General features: G+C 37.7%; 1 protein-coding gene across 1 annotated transcript in view; it reads left to right on the top strand.

Moving 5' to 3' along the window:
- Positions 1-2,299: 2,299 nt before the first annotated feature.
- LOC103604617 (UDP-N-acetylglucosamine transferase subunit ALG14 homolog) overlaps positions 2,300-19,014 on the top strand; it is a gene marked incomplete at its 5' end in the record, with an annotated part of 28,421 nt that continues 11,706 nt past the window's right edge. The window contains one exon of the mRNA XM_008589193.1: positions 2,300-2,363. Within this exon, the coding sequence (XP_008587415.1) occupies positions 2,300-2,363 (64 nt within the window). The remainder of the gene's footprint in view (positions 2,364-19,014) is intronic.

Consider the following 19,014-nt stretch of genomic DNA (forward strand, 5'->3'; position numbering starts at 1 on the left):
CCCGCCTCAAGCCTTTTTCTGAGGACCTTAATGGGCAGTAGCAGTGCAAAGGTATGGCTTGGAGACCTGAAAGAAGTTATGGGGGCCTAAATGCATGCCATGTAGGTGAAGGCAGCAGGCTTCTTGTACACAGTTGCACAACAAACCTCTGTTCCTGAGCCCTTCTTTAAAGTCCTGGAGCTGACACTGTTGTTGTGGCAGAATGGTTAATATTTATTAGGTTATTTATATCTTGGTGGATTTTTAGATATAAAATCAGTGTGTATCCTCATATTCCCCTTCTTCTTTTTATTAGAAGTCATATTAGATCATTCCCTGATGGAGAATCCATTTGTCCATAAAATCATAAACTTATACAGATGATAACTTAGCAGTAATTTAATTCGTGTCTTCTTTTTGAGGTTTAGATCATAGAATCAAGAGAGGGAAAGCCTTGTCTAGAGTCTTAAAACTAGTAGCAAAACATGGATGAAAAACCACTTTTCACTCCTAGCTCCATGCTGAGCACTAGACCACACTACAAGTGAAGTGTCATAGGTTCTTCTCCTCTCTAAGAGTAATCAAGTGCACACTCTCTATATAGAACAAAGCAATGGGCTTCACCAGCTTTGAACCGGCATACCAGGGTTCAAAATCTAGGTCTGCCATTCTAATATTTGGACAAGCTTAGATGAGCTATCTTGTTTAATCTAAGTTTAATCTTCATAAACTTCCTTTTCCTCATCTCTAGAATGGGGATCATGACATCCATTTCATAGTCTTGTATAAGTATAACTTTATGTGCATAAGGAGACTCCCTGGTAGTTTCCTGGGTCTTTTCCCTCCCTTTGTTATTAAGTTATATATTCTCTTCCAAAAATTGAGAGGCTAACAAGGAGTTAATAAATATTTTAAAACTTAGACCAAGGAATGTCTGCACAGTGCCCAGCTTGAATGATGTGGTATGTCTGACTGTTTTCATGTTGATTTTCATGCCATAGTGAGCCCCTTCAGGCATGAAAACAACCAAGGATTATTTGCTTCTCTGTTCTTTCTTTTTTGGCCCTCGTGTTGTGTTTTCATCACAGACTCCAGTCCTTCCAAACACAGTGTGTCAGGATTTACCAGTGCATCCCAGCTGTCTCCTGCTGAGCCACCATTCAAGGACATGCTTCCGAACCTTCCTGTCTTCAGAGAGGCTCATCGACAGACCCCTGAGTCACAATCAGCCTTGGTTCCACAATTCAGTCTCTCGTTTTCTTGAGGCTTTGTCTTGCACCACTACTCCATCCAGGTCTTTTCATCTGGTGAACTCCTCTTGAACTTATAGCTTAGCATTTAATTATTCTCTGGTCATTTAACTTCTGTTAATTTTATCCCTCCCCAAATTAGATTGTGAACACTTTAAGGACCAAAAACCAAGTCTTCTGGCTTTATTATTGTCCCTCATGGAGCTTAGTGGTGTGCTGGGGCTTAGAGAGGTCTTTGACTAATAACTGAATTGTAAGGAACTGGACCACACCATGACAGAAATGAACAGCGCATGGTCCCAGCTCCCTCCAGAGCATTCCTTCTCTCACAGTTAAATATCTCCTCCCCAGCTAACACTCTCTGATCCCTCTTGGATTCCACTGAGAGGTGAATGCAGTTCAGGGGACCCTTGAGCTGCCTCCTGGATCACCTGTATTACTCTTACTTCCTCCCCATAGCCAGGTGTGTGTGCCCTCTTTGTTATCAAAGAGTTGGGACTCAGGCCTCCCCTTTTCTGAGTGCCATGACAAGTTTAAAACTGTGTAAATCTCTCTTCAGATTGAAAAGGATTAGGAAGCATAACCAAGCCTTGGGAACTCAGATATGAAACAGCTGCTGTTCTACCAAAATGCCCACTTAATTCTTAAAAAAAAAAAATAATAATTCAATGAATAACATTTTCTTTAAGATAGCCAGAAACTATCAATGTAGAATTGCTTTCTGATGCCATTTCTCTAGGATCATAAGATCTAGATATCAAAACTATCCTTTGAAGTTATTTATTCCTGAAATTACTATTTTATAAACTTTTCATTATTTAAAAATAATGATTTGTACTAGTAATGATTTGTACTAATAATTGTAATTATTTATAAATAAGTTTACAAAAAATTATAAAGAATATTTATAAATTGTTTGAGGAATTGCTGTGAGCTGAGACCTGAGCTGAGCACTGGTGATGTGGACTGGGAACAGAATGTTTTTATTTTGCATTGAGGAATTGCTGTGAGCTGAGACCTGAGCTGAGCACTGGTGATGTGGACTGGGAACAGAACTGACCTGCCTCAAGGTTCAAAACTGAAACATTAGTGCAATTCTTTGGAGGTGCTTTAAATCATAGGCCCTCTTTTGAGGTGAGAGCAGGTTAATGAGCTATTATCCTAGGCTGCACAAACTACATAGTAAAGAATATGGCATAGAGGCTTCAAGATGTCTGACAGAATAGTTCTAGAAGTCAGGAACAGCAAATGCACTTCAAAAGGCCCAGAACAAATAGCCCTTAGGTCAGTTTTTAAATCAATAACAGATCAGGCACCAGAAGAGGAAGCCTGTATCACAGCCAAACAGTGAACAATACTGAAAGCCCAGGCTCCCACAGTCTCTGGAGGGTAATTAGAACTTGTTCAGTAATCAGCCAATTTGTATTTCTGAGAATAGTTCTAAACACAAAATGATAAAAGTTAGGTAAAAAGTAAAGTGAGCTATAAACCATTGCTATAATGCAGTTGCATAATTCAATTAGAGTATCATAAATTTGGAAATGCTAGAGGGTTTTCTTGTTTTTTGTTTTCCTTAAGGAAGAGTGATTTAAAGGCAATGCTAATAAAATAAAAATAACCCATGACTAAAACTATATGCTGAAGGATTTTATCTTACTGGGGACCTAAGAACAGTAAAATATCCATGTTGGAGTCTAGTCCTCACTAGGCCAATAAATTAGTTTTGGGACTCTGAAGTAATTGTTTGACTTCTTTTGTTTGCATAGCCAGTGCAGATTTTTGGAGTTGTTTGTTTTATTTGTTGACAAAACACTGTAAATATCCAGGTTCTGCTTGCTGTATTTTTATTATAAAGAGCAGGAAACTTACTTCCAACAAACGAGATGGGAGGTTAGGATAAATTGTAGATAAACAAATAGCTTTTGGTCGAGTTCAGTTATGACCTACTATTTATCATGCTCTGGAAAAATGAGACAATTCTATCTTTAGACATACGTAGCAGTCCTCATATTTGTGATGAGAGGGAAAGATTCTTCTGGATGGTTTGTTTTATTTTATTTTTTGTTTTATTTTATTCATCAACAGAACTAATGCAAGAAAGGTTTTTGAATAACTTGTCATCAGATTATACGTTTTCCTGTGATATCAGTTTTGATCTTTAAGGTTCCTTTCAGCACCAAAAGTCTTTGACTGATCTTAATCTAAAGTGATGTACTAGGAAATTCCATCAAAGCAGGGCTGCCTAGAACAGGCCCCATTGACCATAGAGCATAGATATATTCTCAAAGAAGACCCACATATGATGATGTAGTATGTTACTAATTTATAGTGTGTTGCCTGATTGGGGGTACCTCAGAACTTTCTCTAACTCTGGTAACAGAGCCTTTACAAGGACCAAATCTGGCATTTGTATTTCTCAGTAGCACATATGGAAAATTAATTATTACTTAATGAGCAGCAAAATCTTATTGGGTTCCACTACAATAACACAGTAGCCTTCTCTAATAAGACAAAACTACTAAAATATAATTCAAGAAAGATTAATTTCAACTCAACTCCTGAGTTGGATGGTATTATTTCCTTAAACTAGGGATTTCCAGTTACCATGACATTTACCAAAAGATCCAAATCATCTTTATATGGAAGTTCATTTGATGAAACTATAATTAAATTTGGTTAAATATTTTGATTTTCACTTAAAAAAAATGTAGACAAAAACACTTAATCAAATTTAGTTTTTGGATTTCAACAATAAAGAATAATCAAGATTGTTAATCCTGTTTTAAATGGAAGTGTCTTAGTCTATTCAGGCTGCTATAACAAAATACCATAAACAATGCTTATAAACAACAGAAATGTATTTTTCGTGGTTCTGGAGTATTGGAAGTTAAAGATCAAAGTGCCAACTGATTTGTTGTCTGATGAGAGCTCACTTTCTGGTTCATAGACAACTATCTTCTCACTGTAACTTCATGTGATGTAAGAGTCAAGGGAACTTTTTGGGATCTCTTTTATAAGGCTTTCTGGGGTCTTTATAAGGCTTTCTGGGGAACTTTCTGGGGTCTCTTTTATAATCACATTCATGAGGGCTCTGCCCTTATGACCTGATCACCTCCCAAAGGCGCCACCTCCTAATACCATCACTTCAGAAGTTAGGATTTCAACACATGAATTTGGGGGGGACACAAATGTTCAGTTCATAGCAGGAAGTAATTGGGATCTCCAGGTTTCTAGGCTAATCTAGGTGCCTTCCAACCCTTATTTCCTGAGTTGCCTTTCTGATCATAGTGTGTCCAGATCACACACAGTTTTCTAAACAATTCCTTCTGACTTTATTTAATATCTTTGTTTATATAATCAAGACCTTTTCTTGTTTTTATTTCTGCTAGGCCCTGTTGGATTTGGAATTTTATCTTTCAAATTTGTAGAACTTTTTACTAAATACGGAATGATAACCTGATTTTTTTCCTTCCAGTCAAGAACTCTCTTTTTGTAGAATTTAGGAATAGCAAAAAGAACTAACTCATCTTTGTGGTATTTTCTAAATTCATAATACACAAATAAGTAGTCACATGGCTAATGGAAATATCAGTGTACAGTAGCTTGTTGTTTCTCTTTTAATACAAAATAAACAGGGCATTTTCACCATTAAAAATGTCCTGAATTCACCTATAACCAATTTCTACAATCTCTTTTGGCATTTTAGGTCATAATGAGATTTTTATCTTTATCAGTGATAAACATATTCACTGTGTCTACTGGTGATAAAAATGGCTGAATTTCAACTTTATTTTATACTTTAGTGAATAGAATATATTGGATTTTATACTACAATGTAGACCAAGATACTACTTGGAAGCAGAGAATAGATGTGGTTGAGGAAAAGTGTAGCTGAGTCCTTTATTTCTGAGTTGTGCAAATGAGTCAAACTTTAGCTGCTTTTGGAAGGTAGGGATGTCCACTAGGCCATTAGATGTACTGTCAGAACTCAGAGAGCAATCTGGACTATACATATTGATTTGGCAATAGTTGAAGAGGATAATTATTTGAGAAGATATAAATGTTGTGAGAAGCCTTCCTATGTGAAGTCTGTTCTAGAAGATAAAGTTGAAAGGGTTGGGAGAATGTATCTAAGAGGAAGAAATACAGGGCCAGTGTGACAATGAGGATGCAGGAGGAAATTGATTATTAGGGGTACTAACCATAAAAGTCTTATATTTTTCCTCAGTGAATGAATGTTGGAGGCTCATTCAGGGATCAGACTTATAACTTCAAATTTATTATTATTGATTATTAGGGGTACTAACCATAAAAGTCTTATATTTTTCTTCAGTGAATGAATGTTGGAGGCTCATTCAGGGATCAGACTTATAACTTCAAATTTATTATTACTATTTCTAATTATTTGAGTTAATAATTTCAGATGCCCATTCAAGTCTAGAGACTGTAATTCTTTTTAGCTTTTTTTTAAAATGATTTTAAACTTACACAAAAGTTGCAAAAATAGTAGAGAATTCTGTATACTATTACACAGCTTCCACTAATGTTAACCATTTTGTATAACCATAGTACAGTTATCAAAACCAAGATATTAATGCTGCTATAATAATTACAGACTTTATTAAGATTTTACCAGTTTTTCTACCATTATCCTTTTTCTGTTCTGTATCCAATCCAAGATCCATATTACATTTAGCTATCAGGTCTCTTTAGTCTCTTCCAATCTGTGCCAGTTCCTCAGTCTTTCATGACTTTTACACTTTTGAAGCGTACTGATCAATTATTTTGCATACAGAGACTACAATTGTATGATCAAATAATGGATTAATTCTTACTTTGATTCTGAATGAAACTTTGTGTTTTCTAAAGAAGTCTATATTTTATGTTTGTCAAAATCCTGTGTTTACATTTTAGCAGGGCCCAATTATTGTGACTTCTTTCTTGAGGATCTGTCATTACTTGGAAATTTCTCCCTCCTTCACCACAAGAAAATGATATATTCTCTGTTCTACCTACTATAGCAGTCTATCTCTAGTAATGATAAGTAAAATGTCAAGCGAGAAGTAACAATTTTCACAGTATATATCTCCTAAATTAATAAATTTTTATCTTATAAGTCATCTTTAAAAACATTATGCAGGTTCCTCAAAAAAGTTAAACATAGTGAAATTGCTGGGTCATATGGTAATTCTAAGTATATACCTAAAGGAATTGAAAGCAGGACTCAAAGAGATACTTGTATGCCAATGTTTATAGCATCATTATTCACAATAGTCAAAAGGTGGAAACAGCTCAAGTGTTCATCCACAGATGAGTGGATAAACAAAATGCAGTATATATGTACCATATGATACTGTACAGCCATAAAAAATGAAATTCTGATACATGCTACAACATGGATGAACTCTGAAAACATTATGCTAAATGAAATAGACCAGAGACAGAAGGACATTGTATGATCCCATTTATTTGAGGTACCCAGAATAGACAAATTCACAGAGGCACAAAGTAGAATAGAGGTAATCAGGGGCTGGAGAAAGGAGGGGAATGGGAAGTTATTGTTTAATGGATACAGAGTATCTTTTCGGAATGATGAAAAAATTCTGTAAATGGATAGTGGTGATGGTTGCGGAAGGTTGTAAATGTACTTAACACTGCTGAATTGTACACGTAAAAAGTGGATAAAAGGGCAAATTTTATGTATGTTTTACCACTATTTTAGAAAAGCCTTATACAACCATATCTCTCCTATACCCCATTTATTGGATCATTTTAATCTAAGATACAGTTTTTTTCATATTCCACAGATTAAATTTTTTTGAGAACCCATAAATAGCATCATCATACTAAAGCTGACCTTATAAAAATTGTATTTCATCTATCAGAAATTTGAAAAAGTTTTATCTCTAATTTATTTGAATAAGATATTTCTAATCCTTGTATTTGATTATGCAAGTCAGTAATAGAAACAAACTTATTCTCATTAGAGTTTCATTTTATCCTGTTTTCTTGGGTTGTGTGATGGATGTTCACATAAAGTTTAGCCTCTGAATGATCTTCTTGTAGAATATGCTGTTCACATTATCAAAGCTCCTGAACTTATGCCTCAAATTCTCTAGAAGTAGGAAAGAGTGCAGATACCTGCTTACTGTAGGGAAACCAAGGGTTAGAGACTTGTATATTTATGAGCCCCCAGACTCATGATACCATTTTTTAGCTTGTTCTCCTTCATGATTGGCATCTCCACCAGAATAACATGGAATGGGAAAGAGGTGATTCTCAAAAGAAGGGAATGCTGGGAAAAACAAAGATAGATGTCTCCTATACCAGGTAATTTTATTAATTCATTCAGTGAATGTTTGTTGAGTGCCTGCTAAGTGCTAGGCACTATCCTAAGGGCCAAGGACACATCAGCTAACAAAACAGACAAGTATGCCTGCTCTCATGTCATTTACCGTAGAGCTGATCTGTTCAGCTCCGAAAGCATGTTGAAACTTGGGCAGCTAGCAGATATAATATAAAGTGCTTAGATTTCCATGGCTGACCTGTCCCCTTCTTGTTGAAGTCATTGCATTCAAGGTGAATAACAAGCTAGTGTTCACAACACAGTGGCATTCTTATACAGAGGTCTGCTATAGCTTCCAAAGGCTCAGACCAGTGTATTGTGTCACTGTGGTGTAAGGGGCCCCTAACATGTAGAATGAAGAGATGAACTGGTGCTGTTTTCGTCCCTGTGGACAACTTGTTGGCAAGAGCCAGGCAAGCTACTGTAGGATTTCAGTCTCAGACCAAAACGGGGTGAAAAATCAGGAGCCTTGATGCAATTTTGCTGAGGTTCACTAGACACATAGAAATGCAAGGACTTTCCACACACATACCAGATTCAAGCTTAAGGCAGAAATACTAATACCATGTTATAGACCAAGCCTCTGGGAAGGTGGTGTTCCTGCCAGTCTTGGTTAAATTGACTTAAGACATTGGCAGGGCAGAGTCTGTTAAGTGAAAAGTGTCTTCAGACAGGAAATGACTGTAGGATACTGGTTGACAAATGCTATCAACAAATAAAAATAATTAGTATTTGTTAGCCATACCTACATTTTTCCATTTAATCTACAAAACAAAAACAAGCAAGGGGGGGGAAAAAAACTCCTTGAGGTCAAAACTGTAGATACAAGAATTAAAAATTCAAATAGAACTTGCTTAAACAAAAAAAAAAAGGAAATTTTTTAATACTGGAGATACAGTGATTATTAAGACAGATCCTCCTCCATCCTGATTTGTGGAAAAAAACTCCTTGAGGTCAAAACTCTAGATACAAGAATTAAAAATTCAAATAGAACTTGCTTAAACAAAAAAAAAAAAAAGGAATTTTTTAATACTGGAGATACAGTGATTATTAAGACAGATCCTCCTCCATCCTGATTTGTGTGGAAGGAAAACATTTTTCCCTTTGGGAAATATTAGGAAATATAGTTGTATATTTCAGCTCTGGAAACCACATTCGATTCTGGGCACAACACTTTTAAAGGGCTATTGACAAATTGTAGCATGTTCAGAGGAAAATGACCCAGATGGTGAGGGAATATGAAACCAAGTTATATGAGAAACAGTTGGAGGAAGTAAGGAGATTTAGCCTAAAGAAGAAAAGATTAACCAGAAAGCATTATAGAAACTACAGTTTTCAGATTCTGGAAGAGACACCACAAAGGTTAGGGATCCATCATGCTCTGCAGTCCTGTTTTTGTCCATCTGTCTCTCACTGGTGGTTCACAGACCCTTCAAACCTAATGTATTCATTTTATAACATGCCCTTTTCTATCCTGAAATGAAATTCATGGTTAATGTAATTTACCTATGCACATAATTCCAAAAGTGCTATATAATGCACTAATTAAAAAGCAGAAATAAAAGGAAAGTAATTTTTAATCAAATTACATGTTTTGCAATATGTAAATACTCAGGCATGACCATGCCAGGAGACGTAATCAAGTAGACAGATTCTGAATGTAGAATCATCATGAGTAAGATCGCTGTGATTCAGAGTGATCCAGGTGCAATTGTATTGATAACTCAAAAACTGAGGAACTTTGCTGCCCATGATGTAATTTTCTTAAATAGTGAACAGCTCTTGGTAAAGTTCCAAACAAAACAAAGTACAGTCTTCCTTAAGTTTCCATAGAGGTTCTATTTGAAACAATTCAGTGTATATGAAAAACATTTAGAAGAAAAAAATTATCTTTCTGTGTGAAACCGTTAGTTTTTAGGTTCAGTGACATTTGAAAGTCAAGAGATATAGGACAATGCCTTGTTGTGTTAGACAATATTAAATTGTTTGGTCTAAAGGTTACTTCAGAAATAGTGAACTGTAACCTAACTTGATGTGTAAACAGACTGTAACCTACTCTTGTAACAAGTAGCCAAGTCTCAGCCAGTTACAGGCAGCCAGCTGTTCAAATTGTGTTCAAATAAGGCAAACACCCAGCTGTAACCAGTTCAGTTGTTTCTCTACCTCACTAACATTTTCTGTACATCACTTTTCCTTTTTCTGTCTATAAGTCTTAGCCAACCATACTGCATCCCCTGAGATATTCTGAACCTATTCTAGTCCTGGCTACTGCCCAATTCGTAAATTGTTCTTTGCTCAGTTAAACTCTGTTAAATTTAATTTGTCTAAAGTTTTTCTTTTTACTAGGAATAGTAGGAAACTTCCTCAACCTAATAAGGGCATTTATAATAAACGCATAGTTAATACACTTAAGGATGAAGGACCAAACCTTTCTCCTAACCTCAGAAACAAGACAATGATATATGCTATGCCACTTCTATTCAGACATTGTACTGGAAACCTATCCAGAGCAATTATGCAAGAACAAGAAATTTTTTAAAAATCCAAATTGGAAAAAGAAAAGTAAACTTTCCCAGTTCACAGATGGCATGAACATATATAAGTATACTTCAAAAAGTTCATGAAAAGATTCATATCCTTTTCATTGTATTTTTCCTTGAATCTTTTGAAGTATCCTTGTATATAGAAAATCCTAAAGAATCCATAAAAAATAATCAGAGCTAATAAGTTCAGCAGAATTGCAAAATATAAGATCAACATGCAAAAATAGGTTGTATTTCTATTAAATAAATAAACGAGGTTTTTCTTTTTAACAACAGTCTCAAGTATTGCAGAATATCAGTATCCCTGGCACCTGTCCACTAAGTGCAAATAGCACCTCTTGGTCACTATAACAACCAGAAACGCTTCTATAAGTTCCCCTATATGTTGCCACCATTGAGAACCAGACTGTACAGTATATGAACTCCAGGAGGGTGGGGCCAGTTTTGCTCCTCTTTTAATTTCTTTAGTGTTTAGTACAAGAAGCACTCAATGTTTGTTAAAGTACAGGATGCATAGAGAGGATGCCCAGATATCCCTCAAGTATTTCAAACTCAGTTTTCCAAAATCAAATTTATTATCTTCCTGTTTCCTACCCCTACTCCCAATCTGTTTTACCTCCTTAATTCTCAGTCTTAAACTAAACAATAATCTAAAAAGTTAGCAACTATGGATTCACCTCCCTTACCACCCACGTCCAGTAGATCACCAGACCATATTGCTTCTGGCTTAGAAACGTTTCCTGACTCTGGCCTCCTTCATTTCTCTGCTCCCACCTCCCTGTTCATCTTCACCTGGGCTACCATAACAGCCTTGTTTTCCTGCATCCCCCTTACCCCCGTCAAAGACACACTGAACTGTGAACGTTTCATGGACATGTCAAGGTCTCCAAACTTTGGTACATTTAGCTCCCTATGTCTAGAGCAACCATGTCTTTTTCACTGGAAAAACTCCTCTTCATGCATCAAAACCTGATTTAAATGTCTCTTCCCCTGTGGTCCTCCCAGACCTGAATTACTCAATATGTCTCTATTCATATCCTTGTTGTGGCATTTCTTGAGTTAAAACTTTGCCTGTTCATGAGCCTGTGGTCTCTGCTAGACTGGGAGTTCCTTGAGAAGAATTTAATTACTCAGGCTTTGTAATCAATGGCCCGAGTTTGAATACCACATAGTTTAGTAGTCCTGTGGTCTTGGGAAGTGTTTTTAATCTCTCATAGCCCCAATTTTCTTATCTACAAAGTGGGAATAATATAACTACTTCATAAAAATATTTAGATTTAAATACAATGCTTATAAGGTGTTTAAAACAAAGCTTTAAATTTTAACCATTGTCATTGGCTTTGTATCTGTCCAACACCTCATTATAAGCATAGTAGAGAAGGTACTTACTAGCTGATTTTGAATGAAGAAAGGAAGGACTGCTAATATTGTCACATTCTAAGATTTTATGATTTAGTCACAAAAATGGATGTTATATTTGGAAATTATAGCCAATTTTGTCATGAGTAAATGGAAAATATTCTTTTAAAAAAGTGATGTGTTTTCCCCTCTAACTTTTTTGGTGCATAAAACAATAATGTAAAAACCTTTAGTTCTTTAATGTCCATGTCCACTGTGGAAAATTACTTGCTGAAATTGCTGTGTTTTGGATTTGGACTTGTATCATTCAAAATGTGAAGCATGAGGCAAGTTACCTTTCTCTTATTAATCTGGGGTGGTGAAGAACAGTCAGCACCGCTGGTATAGTTGAGCTAAACTCAGTAACCCTTTAGTTCTTTAATGTCCATGTCCACTGTGGAAAATTACTTGCTGAAATTGCTGTGTTTTGGATTTGGACTTGTATCATTCAGAATGTGAAGCATGAGGCAAGTTACCTTTCTCTGATTAATCTGGGGTGGTGAAGAACAGTCAGCACCGCTGGTATAGTTGAGCTAAACTCAGTAACAGTCCTGCAGTTTAGTCACTTTCTGTTGAAAATATATATTCTTATTCAGCCAATGGCTCAGTTGTTTCCTTGCTTTAAAAAGTCTTTCTTTTATATGTCTTAACTGCTGTTTGCAATATAAAACTGAATTCTAAATTTTAAAAACTTCCATAGTTAATATTCTGCTAAATGTTTAAAGCCTGACATTTAATCTCCGTGAACTAGAGCGCTCTGGTTTCACTGTTTTCAGCTAGTAAATGTCATTCTAAACATTGTTGCTTTCACTTACACTTAAGCACTTTCATCTGCTGTAGTGCAGTGTGTCAGAGAATTCTTTGTGTTCCACTCTACTGAGGGGAAAAAAAGGCTAAGCCCGGCCTTTAAACAGTGAAAACAACTGCTTGGAAGGCAAAGACGACCCTGTTTTTATATAGTGTTTGTGAACACACAATCCTGAGTTCTACCAGATACTCTTAAAAAGCAACTATATTAGCTCAGTCAGAACAGGGTCCCACTGAGCTCATACCTGGTTACCAGCCAAACAGCTTCCCCCTGTTTTGTGACTGGGGGTGGGGAAGGGGTAGTGGATACTATCATTACTTTAATTTCACTTCTGCTTGCAGGAGGAATCTTGTCATCTTCTGGCTCCCCAAACTATTTTCAACCAGGGTGTTTTATTTCTAAGTTTCAGAAGGCTACTGGCACACAGGTCAGCCCTTGCTTTTTATCATTTTGACATGAAATGGAAAATCAGTTTGTGGCTATTTTCATAGTGATTGATTTACTCCTGTTCTTTTGTCTGTCTCCTCTTCATTTTCTTTGTTTGGACATATTTTTCTGTTCAGCCTTTTGTTCTCCTGAGATTTTTGTGTTCATTCTTCCTTCCCCTGCCTTCTCCTCATCCCCCCAACCCCCAAGTCCCTCCCTGTTGGGCCCTCAGTCTCCTTTCCTTGGTCCTCAGTCCCTTGCCCTGCCCCTTTTGTGCTTATCCAGCTACGTGCTTGGCTGATTGCCTTTCTCCTCCCCCATCTGTACATGCTGCTGCCAGGGCCACTTCCGCTTCTTCTCCACATCTTCCAGGTCCCTCCTCACGTACACAGAGGGCTCAGTCAGTATTGGCCTGTAATGTAGCTGACGAAAAGCAGACATGCTGAACTCATCCATCATCACTATTGTAGACAAATAGATTATCAGCAAAGTTCTTAGGCATACATATGTTTTTAAGGTAGTTAATGTCTGTGCCAACTAGTCTTTCCAATTTGCTGGCAGACATATTGAAGTATCAGTTGAAGCCTGGAAATAGAATGTCGTACAAGAAGCACTGAAGTGCAGTTTTAGAAAACTATGGGCTTTTCTGTCAGACATGGATTCAAGTCTCTGCTCTGTTGCTTATTATCCACGTGGCCTTGTTCATTCATTTAACAAATATTTATTGAATGGCTATATTTGTGCCTTGTATTTGGCTTTTAGGGAGCCAGTTAGTAGTCCTCTGTCATCCCCTCTCATACTCACAACCAATTGAGAAATAGTCATAGAAATCAAATTACTAGCTTTACCAACTGATAGCCAAATTGGAGGATGCAACTTATATATGCAGCCATCATGGGTTTACTAATGTCAACTCTCCTAGGTTAAATTTCAGTCTTGCCTCTGTTCTTCTCCATTTAGCACACCAGTCAGAGTATAGAGGATGGTTGCATGTTGAAGACAGACAAGCTGAAAAAAAAGAGAGTGAACAAGCCCATGGGAGTTGATTGAGCTGAGCATCCGTAATCTGTTCTCCAAAACTCACACATCAGGCAACCCAATCTTTCTCCCTAGGGAAGGATAAAGTGAGAAGGGGAAAAGAAAGAAATGTGTCAGATAGGAGGGCTGTTTCCTAAAGTAAAATTAAGATTTCAAATGACCGTGCTGCCAAAGGCCCTTCTCCAGCAGGATTAGAGGGTTACCATGGAGAACCCAGCCTGGGAAAGACAATTGGAGCCGAAGAAGAGATGGACTTAGCCAGTAAGAAGAGCTGGGTCACAGCTATCCCACTGCTGGGAATATACCCAGAGGAATGGAAATCATCAAGTCAAAGGTATACCTGTTCTCCAATGTTCATTGCAGCACTCATTACAATAGCTAAGAATTGGAACCAGCCCAAATGTCCATGATACGGAAAACATGGTATATACAAAAAAGCACTTAATTGGATATTTAACTAAAGTTTTTTGTATTGTGGACTATGTCTTTATTTTCCTCGGGTTTTTTAAATTGTATTCTTGCTTTGCCTTAAATTGCTTGGAATGGAGAAAATTCGATCCCTGGGATGGACTCTCTGTAATGTTTTGATGGATGTTATAAGAACTTTTAGATTTTAAAACAAGGGTCTAAAAACAGTGAATAAGAAAAGACTGGTCAATACTTTCTTTCAGTGTTGAAATGGAAGGAAAAGGGGAATACTTTCTTGCAGTGTGGAAAGGGAAGGAAAAGGGGAAAGATTTTATGGCTTTAGAATTGTCCATGCTGTTCTTTTTTCACCTTTTCTATCTATATATTATCTAAAAGTTTGTATTGATTGGACTTAGCATGCTGTGCCCCTCATAGCAGAGCATTATTGGGCATATCAACAGTGAGCATACACTTTACGTTTTAAGAGTGACTACCTAAAACAATTGTTTTATACATTGCCTCTATAAATATGGATAAAATATGAAAGCATTTCCCTCCATTTCATAGTTTTTAAAGACTCAGGATTGGAGCATGGAGTTTTTAACTAAGGACATGTTTTATCCATATTTATAGAGGCAATGTATACAACCATTGTTTTCTCTGATACATTTTGTGATGTTAAACTGGCCAGCACCCGTAGACACCCAACAGTGAATGAGCGATTTCTGCAGGCTTCCCTGAGACCTTTGTTGTGCACCTGTTTTCTGCAAAGCACATGATAGGAGCTGAATGCAATACCACATTTCTAGATTGTAAGCTCCCTGATGGCTCACTCATCTTCCCAGGTCCCAGTGCCAAGAAAAACACCAGGTACCTTAATACCTTACTCATATTAACTCATTTCATCCTCACAGCAACCCTATGAGTTAGTTGCCTGCCGTTTTTATCCCCATTTTGCGAATAAGAAAGAAAATTGACTTGCCCAAAGTCTGATAGCTAAGTGACAGAGAAGATTCCAACCCAGATAGCCTGAGACTGCAGCATCCATTCTCGAATCATTGTACTACACTGCCCTTCCACTCAGTTTTGAGTTCATGAACAAATTTCTTAATATAATTATGTAGATGAGACAACCCAGAGCCATGGGCTGGTGGTAATTATGGAATTACAACACGGACTTTAACATGCTTATAATTAACATCAAATTTAAAGTTACTGTCTGCCATAGGAACGAGTGCCTCGCCCCAGTTCCCTTTCATAGCTTTCCATTGCCAACACTTCCCCCAAACAAAGGGAGCCTGGTGTTGTTTTCAGACCCAGCTCTCTGTTTCAAAGACTTGCACCGTGGTGTGCTGGCAGGGAAGGCTGAATGGTGTTAGACAGCCGGTGGAGGTAAGAGTCATGAACAACAATAAGCATGTGGCATTGAAGGCTGCATGGTGCTTACTCTCCCTGGAAACACTCTGTCAGACCCAGGAAGTGTGATTTAATCCTGGTTAAGATAATGCCATTTTACACCCTAGAATGAATTGTCTAAATTCTCTAATAGAATTTTATTTTAAATCTTACCCTTAGAAGCCTTACCAGTAAATCACATGGTATAAGTTATTTGCCTTTTTAACTAAACTACACAAAATAGGGTTTTATTCTTCTGCCATTCCCACCTCTTTTTCCCTTAAAATGTTCTTAAAAGAGAACCTGAGAACCTGCTGCCCGACAGAAGATGCCTGGACTGTGGCCCAGCAATCCCCTCAGCAGGATTTGGGGGAGGAGAGAAGACTGTGATTCAGTCAAAAGAGCCACTATCGATCTTGAAAGAACATTGGATACACACAGATGCTGCAAGATTCTCTTCCCTCTTCAGCTCCAAGAACCATCTTTTGATATTTGTTGTGAGGCAGCCCTAGGCAGAGAAAGTCTTCTTTTTCTTCTTAAATAATAACAGTAGCAAATATACATACAGGACTTGCTATGATCTAAGACTTTGCAGACCTTATTTCAGTTAATCCTCACTATAACTCCTTGAGAGAAGCACTATTTGAGTCCTCATTTTACAGACGAGGAAAATAAGCTACAGAGAGGTAAAATAACCAGCCTAAGTTCACACAGGATTTGATCCCAGGCAGTCTGGCTCTGGAGCTCATGCTGTATGCTCTCTGCTATCTTTTCCCTGGACTTTCAACTCTTCAAATACCCCAGCTTGTTTGCAATTGTTTCAAGAAGCAGGGGGCTCCATATATGAATTAGAAAACCTGGAGATTTAGTATTCTCACCATAGTGGCTGAGACTCTCTTCCTCTCTGTCTGGCACTCACGCTCGCTCTCTCTCTCTCTCTCTCTCTCTCTAAGTTCACACAGGATTTGATCCCAGGCAGTCTGGCTCTGGAGCTCATGCTGTATGCTCTCTGCTATCTTTTCCCTGGACTTTCAACTCTTCAAATACCCCAGCTTGTTTGCAATTGTTTCAAGAAGCAGGGGGCTCCATATATGAATTAGAAAACCTGGAGATTTAGTATTCTCACCATAGTGGCTGAGACTCTCTTCCTTAATAAAATTTGGTTTTTGGTCAAGCAAGATGTTTCCAGATTACCTGCTGGATTAAAACCTGCTGTCCCCGCCCTTAAAATCCAGACTGTAATGCCAGGGACGTGCTCTTTTGGCAGGGATGGGACACCTTGGCAGCTAAGATGACTTTGAGTGGCAGGAGATTTTGTGCCTTGCCACCTGCCACTTCCCTATGAATTTCTTTCTTTCCTTCCACGCCTCAGGTGCCTTCCCTGTATCCTGCCCATTATTCTCAGAATGCTATCAACTAGTCCTTTTTAAAATATTAACATAATTAAGGAGCTAACTTCTAGTCCTTAAGATAGAACTCAGGGATCTTCCCAGGGATACTTGCTTTCTAGATGACTCTGTAAGTCTAACCAACAGAAGGAGAGATTTTCTGGTGGAGCTCCCCAATATCTGACAGTTCTCTCTGCTATTGGTAACCTCAGGCTCACTGGAAAGCTCCTCCAGATGAGTTTAGCTGGGCTGCTTGCCTCCAAAGTGGTTTTGAGCAGGATAAGAGAGAGAATGGCCTTTGCTGGATCACCACTACACACATCTCCTTCTCCCTGTTGCTTTCCCTACACAGACAGACCCCTTTTGCAGGAACATATGTAGGTAGGGATGCCATGCCTGAAGATTACCAGCCCCCTTCCTGTGGTATAGAGCAAAGGTTTCCAAGCTCTAGTGTGCACCAGAATCACCTGCATGCTTGTTTAAAATGTATATTACTGGGGGCTGGCTGATTAGCTCAGTTTGTTAGAGTGTGGTGTTATAATGCCAAGGCCAAGTGTTTAGATCCCCATACCAGCCAGCCACCAAAAACTAAATAAGTAAAATTTAAAATAAGTAAAAAAAATAATGTATATTTTTTGGCCTTGGATCTAAGAATTCTGATTTAGAAAGAATTTACATTTATGATAAGTACCCCTGGGTGATTGTGATGTGGGCCCTGAGATACACTAACATAGATTCACTTCTCTACTTGGTGGTTTTAACAGGGTTCTCTCTGAATAGGACTGGGATAAGCTTATTGCTTCCCTCAGATTCTACCAATGCTCCTGCCTTTTGAGTCTGTAGTAGTAGAGAGTCATTAGTGCAGCCAAGCATATTTAACATAGCTCAGCTAAACTTGAAGTCAATTAAAAAAAAAATTTTTTTTTTTTTTTAAATAAACTCCTGATTTTGACAAGCAGTGACATTCTGCTTCTGCGAGTTACTGATGGGGTCATATGCACCATTGCTAGGATTTTGGCAATTGTGTGATGGACAGGCAATTAAAGGAGAACAAACTTTAGAAGGTTGAATGCACAGAGAGTGAAGTACATCTTCTTTGGAGGATCTTAACAGCTTATTCAAGGTGTGGAATCCAAACTTGCCTCCAAAGTACCATGTTGTTTAACCACACCAAGAGTACGGCTACTTAATGCATCTCAATTTGTCAAATTCTATCTTCTTGCCTCTGTTCATTGTCTTTGAGTATATGTTCATGTCTGTCTGTCTGGCACTCACGCTCGCTCTCTCTCTCTCTCTCTCTCTCTCACACACACACACACACGCACACACACACACACGCACACAGATGCACGCACAACCAGAATCTCATAAACAAGTATTTTTATGTATCCCTTTGACTCAGAATTGAGGAATCAGATAACCCCCTATAAAAATTCTTAAGCTTTTTTTTATACTACAAAAATAGTCTGCACATAAAATATCTAAGGAAAACTGCTAACCGGTTTTCAGTTCGGCAAGATAGAAATTTAATATGTAGGTACGTGTATAAAAATTGAGGAAAGGCCATGGGAAAAGTATCACTTACGTACTTAGAGTGCCTTAACAGAAGTCAGGAGTTATATAATTCGAATTTAAGCCAGTTTTTCCTGTTTAGAAAGGATTCTCCCTTTTCTTTTGAAAATGTTAGCCATTTCACCATTTTCTCTGTTAAATAGCCTCCCCAATCCCTCTTAGTCCAATGGCATGTTACAGTCTGCCACTGGTTTCTCTACAAAAGCTATAAAATTTTAATAACAATTACCAGAATTTAACCTTCAGTTAAATTCCCTGTGTCATAATCTTCCCTGGAGTCTCCTTGCCTTAAACACACTTCCAACTAATGCTGGAACAGGTTGTAAGGCTCAAGACAGGGCCAGTATATTGGAGAGGAGAACCCTGGACTAGTCTTCAAAAAGCTTGGGTTTGGGTCTCAGTTAAGTCACTAACCAGCTCTGTGATCTTGGCATAGGTCACTTGACTTCTCTGTACCTTAGTC

Source organism: Galeopterus variegatus, unplaced genomic scaffold (assembly GCF_000696425.1).
Source record: "Galeopterus variegatus unplaced genomic scaffold, G_variegatus-3.0.2 Scaffold5288, whole genome shotgun sequence".
In the NCBI taxonomy this organism is placed as follows: domain Eukaryota; kingdom Metazoa; phylum Chordata; class Mammalia; order Dermoptera; family Cynocephalidae; genus Galeopterus; species Galeopterus variegatus.